Here is a 14,991-nt window from a genome sequence, read left to right as displayed (position 1 = left end):
TGGGACTGACTTGGTCAAGCTGGAGTCTAAATGTTCTATAAGCAGGAGGTAGCACAATCTTGGAGTCAGACTGATTAAGGATCAGTTTAGGACTCTGCTAAGACACTTAATAGGAATGTGGTCTTGGGCAGATTTCCTAACCTCTACAAGCTTCAAGTTTCCCCTTCACAAAATGAAGACACAATACAAGCCTTAGTGGTTTATGAGGATTAAATATGACATCATGCTTAGAAGAGAGCTTGATGAGTACTGTTGAGCTTCTAATACTCTTTATTATGGAAAGCACCCTGCTAATATAATACCAGAAACTTGATATACTTTTCTCTCTTAAACACAGCTAGTTTCATCTGCAGCTATGTGAGACATAATAATTCAGCAACTAAGCAAAATGGCAAAAGCCCGTAACTGTTGCCAACTATTTAATCAATTGTTTGGTGTTTGGCTTGTTGGTTTTTAAAGTTATTTTGTTTTTTTTTAAGATACCCAGAATAAAGGATTATTGCACAATTTAACACACCATCCAATTAAAGTAACCATATACCTCTTGAAATTATACAGTGGTAGGAGTTATGTAACCCTGGAAAATCATTTGTCTTTTCTCTTTGTCAGAAAGCTTTTCAGTGAATTAAGGGTGATAATAATTATCCTTATTTTCAGTATCGACTTTACTGTCGGCTTTGTTTCTTTGCTTATGGGGAAAATATGATAAGGTCTTTGGGGAAAGTAATTAGCTCAATGTTTATAAAATGTAAGGTAAGTTAATATAATTAAGATATCAAAAATTAAGAATTCTAATTACACCAAAGTAGAAATATTCACGTGAGGATTAAACAGCAGTTTAGAAGCAGAAATGGACAATACTTTTTAAAATGTTTATTTATTTATATTTTGAAAGAGGGCAGGGGGAGGGGCAGAGAGAGAGGGACAGAAAGAATTCTAAGCAGGCTCTGTGCTGTCTGTACAGAGCCTGATGCAGGGTTTCATCTCAGGAACCATGAGATCAGGACCTGAGCTGAAATCAAGAGTCAGGCGCTTAACCGACTAAGCCACCCAGGTGCCCCTGAACAGTACTTTTTAAAGCATGAGTGGCTGGGGGTGCCTGGGTGGCTAAGTGGGCTAAGCGTCGGACTTTGGCTCAGGTTATGATCTTGCTGTCCATGGGTTTGAGCCCCACGTCAGCTCTGTGCTGACAGCTCAGAGCCTGGAGCCTACTTGGGATTCAGTCTCTCCCTCTCTCTCTCTCTGCCCCTCTCTCGCTCATGCTCTGTCTCTCAAAAATAAACGCTAAAAATTTTTTTTAATAAAAGAAATAAATAAATAAAACATGAGTGGGTATACATTTTAGTAATAGGTTTAATAAAAAGTTACTACTTTTTTCTGGTCATAAAATTTTACACAGTCTTGAAGAAAAACAGTATGAATATATGTGATTTTGTTTTCCTTGTGTAAATGGATCAGTACAGCTGATCCTTGAACAATACAGGTCTGAACTGCACAGGTTCACTCATGCACAAATTTTTCCAATAAGTACAGTACTATAAATGTATTTTCTCTTCCTTATGATATTCTTAACAGCATTTTCTTTTCTCTAGCTTATTATATTGTAAAAATACAGTATGTAACACATATACAAATATGTGTTAATCAACTGTTTTTGTCATTGGTAAGGCTTCTGGTCAACAGTAGTCTACTAGTAGTTAAGTATGGGGGGAGTCAAAAGTTAAATGCAGATTTCTGACTACACAGGGGGTCAATGCCACTAACCTCCATGCTTTTCAAGTGTCAGTAGTATGAGAAAATGTGTTTGTGTTTTTGCTTTTTCCTTCTTTTTTTCTTTTAAACAGTTTGACATAGACAAAGAGGCTGGGGAAAGGCAGATTTACCACCGGTACTGCATGGAGCGAGCCTCTGTCCATTGTGCTCATGTGTTCACCACAGTATCTGAAATAACAGCAATAGAGGCAGAACATATGCTGAAGAGAAAGCCTGGTAATTATTATCTCTGAGTTTGTCAGCAATCTTTCAGTCCTAAATGACATTGAAGTATAAAAATTTTGTTTAAAACAAAGAAAAATCCATAAAATAATAGAGGAAAAATTGCATTCACTATTACCACCCAGATCTTTACACATATTTTAATTCTCAATTTCAGTAGCTTTGTAATAAAATGAACACTAAGCTATATCTACAACATAGTAGTGTTCAGTCTGTGCTTGTTGAATGAATGAGGTATGCTTGAAATAGGCCTATGTCCTAGGGTTGTCACAGTGACTTGGTGGGTGTAAGCAAGTTAAATTTTTTATTTTAAGGAAATAAAAGTTCAGAAAATATCAGAAATTTGTGTGAGATTATGTCAGTCCTACATCTTATGACACTGCCCCATCAGTCCTGTTTAGTAGAAACATACTGTTTTACTTCTCCCAAGACCTTGAAAGCTTTTCTGGGAACTATCTCCAGATCCATCTAGAGGTTGCAATGCCAAGAGGCATGTTCATAAAACATAACTCTAGGTGCTTGGGTGGCTCAGTAGGTTAAGTGTCCAACTATTGCTTTTGACTTAGGTCATGATCTCATGGTTGTGAGATCAAGCCCCTCTCTGAGCTGACAGTTTGGAGCTTGCTTGGGAGTCTCTCTCTCCCTCTCTCTCTCTGTCCCTCCCCTGGTTGTGCTCTCTCTCCCTCTTTCTCAAAATAAATAAATAAATAAATAAATAAATAAATAAACTTTAAAAAAATTTGACTCTATCACCTGGCCACAGCAGATTGGTCCAGAGGTAGATACCCAGCATAAACCAGGCCAATCAGAATACTCCCACAGGAGGGAGTCTAAACAGATGAGTCTGTATGAATGCACTCTTGTATAACAGAAATGTCAGCTTTGAGGGGCATCTGGGTGGCTCAGTTGGTTGAGCACCCAACTCTTGATTTTGGCTCAGGTCATGATCTCACAGTTGGTGAGATGGAGACCCACTGTCAGCACAGAGCCTGCTTGGGATTCACTCTCTCCCTCTTTCTCTGCCCCTCCCCCACTCCCTCTCTCTGCCTCAAAATAAAATAAATAAACATTAAAAAAAAAAAAAAAGAAATGTCAGCTTTGAAGCTGTTGGCAGTGCCCATTTTTCTTCTATGTTGTATGGGATGCAAAGAAGGCTAACCTACAGTGAAGTACAATGAAAAGGAGAAACAGACTCTAGATTCTCCACAGTGATTTAAACTAATGGTTTAAACCAATTCCTGAAGCCCAGATAAACCCTTGCCATGAGACACTAGCATCCTGTGAATAAATTCCTCATTATTATAGATAAACCAGGGTTAGGACCTATTCACACAGTGTTAGCACTGGGTCTGTTACTTGTGACCAAACAGTCCTAATTAACATATCCTTTCTTTAATCCCTGTGATCTTGTCTCTGGTTGTCTTTCTTCCAAATATAGGTTGTTGAATGTCTACAGGAAGTATTTCAAGGTGCCAGATAATTTAAAAAAAAAAAAGAATCCAAGAAATTTGAATCATGGCAGAATAAAGAGCCTATTCCTCTTTTGTCTTTCCAAGTATTCTCCAGCATTCAGTTGGATTATCACTGTCACGTCCCTTACAGAAACGTACTCCATCACCACGCTATTTCTTTCTTGCATATTTCTTGTTTCTTGCATACAGTATCTTTTTCTGAGCTTACAAAAATACTTGTGGTTTTTTTTTCCTGTTTTAAAATAAAACTTTCTCTTAAAGCTACTATCCTATCTGCACAATCTCATCCTTATATAGCTTTGTTTGTGAAACAATGAAAAAAAATTCCAGAGGAAATAAAGTCATAATAAGGAGATATTCATATACATTTTGGGCTTCTATATCTTTTTGGACAATACAGCTGACCACCACAGTGGATAAAGGCATAGACCTCAGAGCCAGGCTGCCTTGTTTTTAAATCCTACCTCTGTTACTTTGTAGTTACTTTGATCTTGGCCAAATAGCCTCTCAACAGGCCAGTTTCTTCATCTGTAAAATGAGGATAGCAAAATAACTTATACTTCCTGTGGTTTGACAAAAATTAAATTAATATTTATCAAATATACTAGAGTCTAGCACAAGGTAAGCACTATATAATGTTATGGAAAGATAAATACATTATAAGGGAGGATTGTCTACTATCCAGATCACACTATACAGTTCATCTAGGAATTATTCACGAGGGCTTTTACTAGAAACCTTGGCAACCTAAAATCCACTCTGCTGTGGGGAGGTATGCAAAGGAGTATAGCATTTGCCCAATTACTTAGTAAAAACTCATAAGAACCATGAGTTGTTTATATGAGAAATGACCAAGAAGCCTGAGTTGATTTTGTGGAACCATTTCAAAAGGGACTTTGTTGGGGCACCTGGGTGGCTCGGTGGGTTAAGCATCTGACTTCGCCTCAGGTCACGATCTTGCGGTTCCAGCAGTTTGAGCCCTGTATCAGACTCTGTGCTGACAGGTCAGAGCCTGGAGCCTGCTTCAGATTCTGTGTTTCCCTCTGTCTCTCTGCCCCGCCCCCACTCACACTTTTTATCTCTCTCTCTTTCTCTCTCTCAAAAATAAACAAACATTAAAAAAAAAAAAAACTTAAGGTAGTTGGTTAACTGTAAAATATCCTTCAAAATAATGGCATATTTATAATTTTAACTCAAATCTCAAATCTAGCAAAAATCTCCAATGCCATATGTTAAATTTTTTTGACATAGCTTCTTTTTTTTTTATCTCATTTGTTTTTACTGCTACCAAATGCAACAACCCATGTATTCAAGTCAGTAGGTAGCTCTAATTTTGTACTCCGAGTAGTCTCTATCTTTCTTGTCACAGACTAGTATTCTGGAAAACAAAAATGTCTCCCTGCTTGAGTAAAATCTTCTGGGAATTAGAAATACAGGCTTGCCTTTCCAATTTTCCAAGTGGACAGAACATTTCCCACATGGTCGGTCAAAATAAGTTGCTGAGAGGTAGTTCAGTGTACAAAATGATTAAGACACAACACGTGGAGGCATAATGCATGGATTCTACTCCTACTGACACTTGTGTTCTCGGACAGATTCCTTAACAACTCTGTGCCTCCGTTTCTGTCTCTGAAAATGCAGATAAGAACACCTACTCCATTGGTTTTTGCAAGGATTAAATGAATTACATTTTAAAGTGTTTAGAACAGTGCCTGGTGCATAGTAAGCAATCAATAAAGGAAAATTATACTAATCATTATTAGTGCTTTTAATTAGATGTTTCATTGTACTAGTTAATATTATTTTGGTCACACACTCCTGATTTCCTATATCAACAATTTATTGTGAAGTGTTACGAATTTTTAGTTCTATGCTAAAAACTAGAAATGTTAATAGACATCTAATTTTATACATTTAAGCACACTATTTTTCTACAATGGTACCCTCTCCCAAGAGAAGATATTTATGGTGATTTTATTTTTGCTTTTCCAGATGTAGTTACTCCAAATGGCTTGAGTGTTAAGAAATTTTCAGCAGTACATGAGTTTCAAAATCTACATGCCACGTACAAGGCCAGGATCCAAGATTTTGTTCGAGGTCATTTCTATGGGTATGCTTTTCTTTATTGAAAAAAAAAAAAAAAAGCACGGGGGCACCTGGGTGGCTCAGTCAGTTGGGTGTCTGACTTCGGCTCAGGTCATGGATGGATTCGAGCTCTGTGTCAAGCTCTGTGCTGACAGTATGGAGCCTGGAGCCTGCTTCAGATTCTTGTTTCACTCTCTCTCTCTCTCTCTGCCCCTCCCCACTCACCCTCTGTCTCTCTCAAAAATAAATGAACCTTTAAAAATTTTTTTTAAAAAATAGCACATGTTTTAGGGACCTATGACATAGAGAAAACAAGATTGTTATAGTAAATGTTTACCTTTCTCAGCCCCATTAAATTTTAACAGAATTCATTTGTACATTTTGTTGCTGTTGTCTTATTTTATTTGAAACTGTTTTGTTTTGTTTTAGTCATCTGGACTTTGACCTTGAAAAGACTTTGTTCCTTTTCATTGCTGGGAGATACGAGTTTTCAAACAAAGGAGCTGACATCTTCCTAGAAGCCTTATCCAGGTTAAATTTCCTGCTGAGGGTAAGAACACCCTAGGTGGTACACCATGTACTACTTTTATAACAGGACTTCCTTCTGTGAGAAGTAAAGAACTTTCTGGTTTCTTAGGATGTTTTCAAGAGAATACATGATTTTGATTACTTAAAATGACAACCTTATTCTAAAAATGACTCTGGTCTTTCAATTTGCTTATTGGGATTGCTACATTGTTCACTTGTATATTTACCTGATCAGATATTTTTTTAAAGAGAGCCACAAGCTTATGGTGTTATGTTTTAAGATGACATTGTAACATTCCTTCTCCTGTCCCAAGAGTTAATCGATTGAAAGATAAATATGAGGAAATCAAGAAAATGCAGAACAAAATTTGCAATTTTTAAAACCAAAGAAGTCTTTAATGGAAGATGTGGCTTGGTATATGACACCAATAGGCTTCCTAATATTGAACTTGCTATTAGACCTTGCTATCTCATCCGATTGCCATCTTCCCCCAACCTAAGAAGGCCTTCAGAGGAACATGTACCATGCACAGTTGGCAACTAAGCCTTTGCTCTCTGTACAACTGGGCAGACACACACAAATGCTTTTCCTCTCCCTACTCATCTGCCATGCCTCCCCCTGAGATTAAGAGTCTTGAATTGTGAAACTAGGAGATGTCCCACTACAGGGATACATGAAGGAGGGGAAAGGAGCCTCCCACTTCAATGTGGAATCATTTTTTTTTTTTTTGCTCAGGAAGGTGAGACTTAATATAGGTTCCCAGTTAATCCAGCAATAAAACTTGTTCCAGTAGAAGCAGCTATACAAAATGGTATCATGTAAAATCTAGTGATGAAAGTTACTGGCTTATATTCTAATTCTATCATGTAGAAATATAGAATAAATAAGAGTACGTTATAGGTGATGGGTGTAGAATTTCAATCTTACTGAGATACCAAGACAATCTAAACTTTACTGAGCTCTGAACCACTGTCCAGTTAATTTTTTTTCTTGCACATAGATTTGTTTTTGCCTTAGAGCAGATATTGTACTAAGTAGCCTAAAAGATTTCCTGATACCACATTAATAAGGAAGTAATACATTAATAAAGACCAGATGGATTTTTCTAGAATAGGCTGGAATAATCTTATTCCATAATATTCCTAGTATGTATCTATTCAACAAGCTTTATAGATGGAGTCAAAGCTATATCAAACATATATCATGTTTAGGGACATTATTAATCAATTTATCTATACATTTATTTAACAGTCACTTTAAATATATATATATATACACACATATATATGTGTATACACATATACACACATATATATGTGTGTATATATATATATTTAATAATTTATTGTCAGGTTAGCTAACATACAGTGTATACATTTTAGTCTTGGCTTCAGGAATAGATTCCCATGATTCATCACTTACATACAACACCCAGTGCTCATCCCAACAAGGGCCCTTCTCAATGCCTATCACCTGTTTTCCCTGCTCCCCCCATCCCCCACCCCCATCAACCCTCAGTTTATTGTCTGTATTTAAGAGTCTCTTATGGCTTGCCTCCCTCTCTGTTCATAACTTATTTTTCCTTCCCTTCCCCTATGGTCTTCTGTTAAGTTTCTCAAATTCCACATATGACTAAAACATATGATATCCATCTTTTTCTGACTGACTTATTTCACTTAGCATAATACTCTCCAATTCCATCAACATTGTTGCAAATGGCAAGATTTCATTCCTTTTCACTGCTGAGTAGTATTCCATTGTGTGTGTGTGTGTGTGTGTGTGTGTGTGTGTGTGTGTACATATATATATATATGCCACATCTTCCTTATACATTCATCAGTTGATGAATTTGGGCTCTTTCCATTATTTGGCTATTGATAGCACTGCTATAAACATTGGGGTACATGTACCCCTACGAATCAGCACTCCTGTATCCTTTTGATAAATTCCTAGAAGTGCTATTGCTGTGTCATAGGGTAATTCTATTTTTAATTTTTTGAGGAAACTCCACACTATTTTCCAGAGTGGCTGCATAAATGTGTGTGTGTGTGTGTGTGTGTGTGTGTGTGTATGTTTAATGTTTATTTATTTATTTTGAGAGAGAGAAAGAGAAAGTGCAAGCAGGGGAGGGGCAGAGAGAGGGAATCCCAAGCAGGTTCTGCACTGTCAATGCAGAGCCCAATGCAGAGCTCGAAGTCATGAACTCCAAGATCATGACCCCAGTCAAAATCAAGAGTGGGACACTTAACCGACTAGGCCCCCAGGTGTTCCTAATAGTCACTTTATTTTTAAGTGTGAAGAAAAAGCCAATTGCTATTTTAGACATCAAAGATAATTATAATACTTGGAGAAATTGAAAGAAAGCATTCTTTCAGATAGTACATTTATTCTTCTTTAATACAGTGGCTATTCCTGGAGTGAGTTTCCTATTCTATGACTTCTGTAGATTTTTTTTTTAATGTTTATTTATTTTTGAGAGAGAGACAGACAGAGCACAAGCTGGAGAGGGGTAGAGAAAGATGGAGACACAGAATCACAGAATTCAAAACAGGCCCCAGGCTCTGAGCTGTCAGCACAGAGTCTGGTGCAGGGCACAAGCATGAGATCATGACCTGAGCTGAAGTCGGACGCTTAACCAACTGAGCCACCCAGGTGCCCCTCCTATGACTTTTTTTAACCCCAGAAAAGCACTGTAATTATCAATAGCAGTTGCTCTATATTTTAGCTGGTTAATGAAAATATTTTGTGTCTGAATATTCAAATTGTTAGTAAATCTTGACTGAAAGCCCAAATAAAATAATATTTCGGAGTCAGCTTCAGGAAAGTGGGTATAATTTCTCTGTCAGTCATAAATAAGTATTCCTTTTATCTAAAGATAATGTAAAACACTATTTTTTTTTTAAGTTTAAGGTCCATCTGTTGATGTTTTCTTTTATCTGTGGTAGTTGACTGGTTGTGTTTCCTAATCCCTCATTAGATGCATAAAAGTGACGTCACAGTGGTGGTGTTTTTCATTATGCCTGCCAAGACAAACAATTTCAATGTGGAAACCCTGAAAGGCCAGGCAGTGCGGAAACAACTATGGTAATCTCATGTCCTATAAATGTTCTCAAGCAATAAGTGTAGAGATTTTTTTAACATGCATAATTTCTGATACATCTTTTTGGACTGTTGTGTTTTTTTTTTTCCCTTATATTATTATAGCACAAATGCTACTCACTTCTCATTAGGCTATTATGTCAGATTATGGAATGCCTATAGGACTATGTTACTGTAAAAGCTTTGGAATGAACCACTGTGGAAGGATAAAACCTCTGTAGAAATCTTTACTATTTTTTTAGACTTTTTTTTTTAACATTTATTTATTTTTGAGAGACAGACAGAAACAGAGCATGAGCAAAAGAGGGGCAGACAGAGAGGGAGACACAGAATCCGAAGCAGGCTCCAGGCCCTGAGCTGTCAGCACAGAGCCCAGTGCAGGGCTTGAACCCAGGAACTGTTATATCATGACCTGAGCTGAGGTTGGACACTCAACCGAGCCACCCAGGCGGCCCTAGAAATCTTTAAAGATGGGTTGAACTTAAAAAAAAAAAAAAAAAAAAAATTCTTGTGAAAATTTAAAAATGAATGCCGAAGAGATTAGTATAATGACACCCTACATGCCCATAGCCCAGATTCAACAATTATCACAGAATTTCCCCATCTTGTTACATCTGTACTTCCAGCCACACCCCCTCCCTGCCCTCCACCCTCGCCTGAAGCAAAAAAATGTGAAGCTCTGTGGGCCGCTCAGCGCAGTTCTGCTGCCTCAGCTCTGGAGGTTTTAATTCAACTAGACTGGCAACCAGGAAAAACAATAGAAGAGCTTGTACCAAAGGACCTGTAATTTCAAAAAATACACTGACAAAAACATCAGCATGGCCATAGCAAAAAAAGATTACAAATTGTGACACTGTTTAAATTATAAATCTTTCAATTTATACAGGGACATTGCACATTCTGTGAAGGAAAAATTTGGAAAGAAACTCTATGATGCATTATTAAGGTAGGTGCTGGGAATTCTGACCACTTCAAACATTTTAAGGCTCCACTGTTCAAATTTAACAATTTACACTATAATGTGTTTCCTTTGTTCCAATATAAAGGAATTAGTAGACTTTGAATATGTATTATGTCATGTGAACAGGTTTTATTTTCTCTTTCATCTGGCAAATAGTTATAAACAAGATGTACAAATGAGAACATATTTACATAGGTAAATAGGTTCTAATTCAATGGAACTCTCATTAAGGATTAATATGTCAATGTAAAATGGAGGGAGATTTCACAAGATGTTTGAGTCAAAAAATACATTGACTTTATATATTAAATACTTATATTTACTCACATATTAAAATATTTATTAACATTAAGTAATGTTAATTAATCTATATTTACTTTATGAATGATAAACATTAAATACATAATGAAATAAATGAAATATATAAATTTATAAAATAAAATCTAAATAATCAAATCAAATTAAAATGTATTATAAAATAATAATATATATAAAATATATGGATTTTATTATAATATGAAGAGAAAGCTGTGTTATCTTCTGATCGATGGTTGCAGGCATGCATCACTTCCTTTTACCAGTAAAAATATTAACTCATAGATGGACAGTTATGGCCACTTTGGAACATGGTACTCAAGACTAGGCAAAATATAATGAAAATGTCCTTTTCATGGTCAACATTAATGTTTACAAATTTTCATTTTCTTTTATACTATCAAAATTGTTCTTTTATTTTTCTTCATGCTTTAGGAATTTGTCTATAAGCTTCATCAGGAAACCATATGTTTTTATATTTATATTTATATAAAACCATGTTTTATATTTACTTTTGAAGTGCTTAGAACAGAGTCCGACACATAGGAAACATTGAATTAGTGCCAGTTATTTTTATTTTTGTTATTAACATGGTTTTCCTCACAGAGGAGAAATTCCTGACATGAACAATATTTTGGATCGAGATGATGTAACAGTTATGAAAAGAGCCATCTTTTCAACTCAGGTAACAAGGACAAGAGTGCCCATCACTTCCCGAGATTGTTAAAATCAATTTAGATCAATATTTGAATTTATTGGAATGGGCTAGTTTGGGAAATGTTTAAACGTAAGAGCTAGAAAAGTCATTTTTTATGCATTCACCTAAATAACAACTTTGCTTGTTTTATGGGTGCTTTTCAGGGCTCTTTTGAACATTTTCATGGAATGTATCTTGTATCCACTTAAAAAACTTATTTGGAATGAATATATCCATTTGCAAAACTGTATATATTGCAATGACAATAAAATCATCCCTAAAATTTTCAAAAAGCAGAGCATTTTGAGTCATGATAGAGAAACGGTGACTGTTTCTCAGTTGAGTGAACTTACTGCAAAAAATGGAAGCTAGGTGTCACATCTTGTCACAGTAGTGAGGCATCAGGAACCATCAGAGGTCAGCCCTGCTAGAAGGATCCAGGAAAGGCATCCATCTTGAGTCAAGATTTCAGGACACCTTCATTCTAAATAAATCCTGAAAGCAGTCAAGAAGTCTAGGCCTTTCACATAGTGGCTGCAGGTGAAAAACAAAGGTATGATAATATCTGAAGGAAGTTCTTCAACCCATTATCCTCCTCTGAAACACACACAAAACTTAGTCATCATCATTACTGTCATTTCAGAAGACTGAAGGCTGATGATGTGTTGCCAATGACCTATTGTTGAAATTAGTCACACTCATTCTTTCCACAACTGACATTTTCTTTCCTCTATGACTTCAGCGACAGTCTTTGCCTCCAGTGACCACTCACAACATGATTGATGACTCCACTGATCCCATCCTCAGCACCATTAGACGGATCGGACTTTTCAACAACCGCACAGACAGAGTCAAGGTAGAACTAATTGTTTACATAGGGCATTTCAAAATGACATAGAATATATTTTTGAGAGTTTATTAGAAGCCTCCCGTGTTTGTTTTGACACCTATCAGAACTATTTCAGATGATATTTCTTTAAAAATTTTTTTTTCATTTCATTTCATTTATTTTTGAGAGAGAGAGAGAGAGAGAGAGCACGAGGAGGGGAGGGGCAGAGAAAGAGGGAGACAGAATCTGAAACAGGCTCCAGGCTCTGAGCTGTCAGCCGAGAGCCTGGCAAAGGGCTTGAATTAGGGAACAGGGAGACCATGACCCAAGCCGAAGCTGGATGCTTAACCAACTGAGCCACCCAGGCACCCCTCAGATAATATTTCTAAAAAAATAATTATATTTCCTGTCTTGGGTGATTAAAATATAATGACTATTTTAGTATCATTCTTAACGTTGTACAAGACTGGCAGTAAGAATGAGGAAATTGCCTCATTTTTAATGATACAAATATAGTCTAAGAATTACTTTAATTAGTGAATCTCTGAGATGAGGATGACTTTTCTTTGTTTCTTCCTGATAAAGTTCAACTTTAAAGGGATAATACAAGAAGCTTCTGGTTTCAGAGAGTGTGGCTAATGATATTTTTATAGAATTTTCTATAGACCAAGTCATTCTTTTTGACCGTTGAGTTTCTACAATGATTAAGCACAGTGTTCATTGCATGAATAAGACCTGGTTTCTGCCACTGTGGAGCTTAGTCTATAGGACGTTTACCGAGGGCCAAATATGTTCCAGGTACAGTGCATGGTTCAGGGCACAATGGTGAACATGTAAACGATAGTTGCTGATCCCTACTCAACCCATTCACCAGTATTCCAGATGAAGTTGTCATAAGCTTTTACCAATCTTTTCAAAGGTCTCACTTTTTCTTCTTTCTCTCACCTTATCAGGTGAACAGAGAATTCAATGAGATCTAAATTCCTTCAGGACCCCTCAAATATAAATCTTGACCTATTATTATTTCTTTTCCTTTAGGTTCTGAGGGTGTTCTGGGATCTCATTCCCCTGTTAGTCCTCCCTTATGCTCCAGGTTTACTAGCTCCTTCCCTTGCTGTCATTCCTTAAATATTCTCACATTAATAAGCAAACAAGCTTTGCCTTAACCTGGTCTCCTCTTGATGTTTTTAAATGTTTCTGTCTTTTCCACACTTCTCTGCAAAATTTCTTGGAAAAAAAAAATAGTCCATTCGTATATTCATTCCTCATCTTGCATTCACTCCTTGGTACAAGCATGAGTGGGTGTGGCAGAGGGAGACAAGTTAAGGACGCCCCACCAAGTACAGCTGAGAGATGATAAGAGCCCTTTACAAAGGCCATGCCGGAAGTGCTGGAGAGGACGGAACAATGGTGGTTGCCTACAGAAAAGATCATACTTAGTGACCCATGGTCATTGGGAAGGAAAAAGAGGGTGAAGGCAAGGATGATAGCTTCATTATTTAATCAATACTTTCTAAAATCTAAGGAAAGGCATTATCAGTAGCTTGCTTGAGGGTCAGGTCACATCATGAATTGAGTTCTGTTTTTGATAGATTGAGTCTGAGTTACATGTGAGCTATTCAAGTAGAGATGTTTCGTGTGTACTTAGAAAACAGAGTCTGGGTTTAGAAGGGAGGGATCAGTGCAGGGGCAGTAGAGGATACCGGGGAATGCCAAACATGCTGTGCTGGAAGACCAGCTTGAGTGAGCAGAGAAAAGTGTTGACCCAAGAAAACTTCAAGATTTAAGAGATTAGAGGAAAAGTCCGTGGAAGAAAGGAGCAAGAGTTAGAAGAGGAAAAGTATCTCAGAAATTAAGTCAGGAGGAATTTTCATGATAGTAGATAGTAACAGCTCATAGTGCAGAATTAAATGATAGAAGCTGTTTATAAAATATCCCATGCGGTGTTACCCATCCAATTTAAACACATTCTGCACACACACACACACACACACACACACTCATGCAAAATATGTGCTATAGAATTATGGGTGACTTATTTTTTCATTTGTGTTTCTGCATTTCCAAAATTTTTACCTGTAGCACACATCACATAATAGGTAGGCTACAAATTTTTCCCTGAAAATGCAGGGATGTATCTCCCAAGGGTGCACCATCCTTTACGTTTTTCAGCACGATTGGATCTGCAGAAACATACCTTACTTCAGAGTGTATCAGCACTAATTTGACCTCGTTTTCATGTAATTAGACTGGTCCTTCTCAAGTCCCCCCCCCCCCCACCTTAGAAAGGAAATAGTGGCAGAAGGAAAACTTATGAATTTCTTTTCAGCTTTACAGAACTTTGTATGTCACACTTATATTTAAATCTGTGGTTCTTCCCCTGAGGACTTGTTGGGTGCCTGGCACGTGATATGTATAGTAAATACAGATGGCACAGGAAGCATGGAACCATGGCTATGGTTCCATGCTTCCTTTGCTCTTGGGAAGACTGAGCCTGGAAGGTCTCTTGAAATTAAGAGCTCTGAACAAAGTATGCTTTGCTGACCTGTGTTGTTGTTTTTTTAAGTATGGTAGAAGTGAAGCAATTTCTCAGGAATGGACAAGTACATATTTCTTAAGTATGTCAAATGCTTTCCTAACTCTGTGTCTTTGTTTTTGTTATTCTCTCTTTCTCAAGTGCCCTAACTTCAGCCGCTCTAACAATTCCTTTGGGATCCAACCTAGAAGTCATCTCTTCCTTTATTTGTTCTTAACATGCATTCATCTACTCCAAATAGAACAATTGCCTCCTTCTGTGCATCCTCAAGATGATTTCTATCTACTGCAAATTAGGAATCATCACAATGAACTATTTGTATTTTTAAAATATTTATGTCCATTCCTCCAGTGAGACTGGGAGTTCTTTGAGGCAGCGATTATGTCTCATATGAATTTTCTCAGTTTTCATTCTCTGAGAGGCAGACACCAAGACAGGATTAGATGTGGAAACACTTGTTGGTGAAAATGCCT

The 14,991-nt window shown here is 36.9% G+C and overlaps 1 protein-coding gene across 2 annotated transcripts in view; it reads left to right on the top strand.

Moving 5' to 3' along the window:
- GYS2 (glycogen synthase 2) overlaps positions 1-14,991 on the top strand; it is a 55,628-nt gene that overhangs the window by 25,266 nt on the left and 15,371 nt on the right. For both annotated transcript variants that reach the window (XM_007084047.3, XM_042990798.1), the window contains 7 exons: positions 1,845-1,989; positions 5,460-5,577; positions 5,982-6,102; positions 9,059-9,165; positions 10,067-10,126; positions 11,063-11,141; positions 11,896-12,009. In XM_007084047.3, coding sequence (XP_007084109.2) covers positions 1,845-1,989; positions 5,460-5,577; positions 5,982-6,102; positions 9,059-9,165; positions 10,067-10,126; positions 11,063-11,141; positions 11,896-12,009 — 744 coding nt within the window. The remainder of the gene's footprint in view (positions 1-1,844; positions 1,990-5,459; positions 5,578-5,981; positions 6,103-9,058; positions 9,166-10,066; positions 10,127-11,062; positions 11,142-11,895; positions 12,010-14,991) is intronic.

Source organism: Panthera tigris, chromosome B4 (assembly GCF_018350195.1).
Source record: "Panthera tigris isolate Pti1 chromosome B4, P.tigris_Pti1_mat1.1, whole genome shotgun sequence".
Lineage (NCBI taxonomy): Eukaryota > Metazoa > Chordata > Mammalia > Carnivora > Felidae > Panthera > Panthera tigris.
The sequence above is the reverse complement of the archived record's forward strand: the minus strand, read 5'-3'. Positions and strand labels throughout refer to the sequence as shown.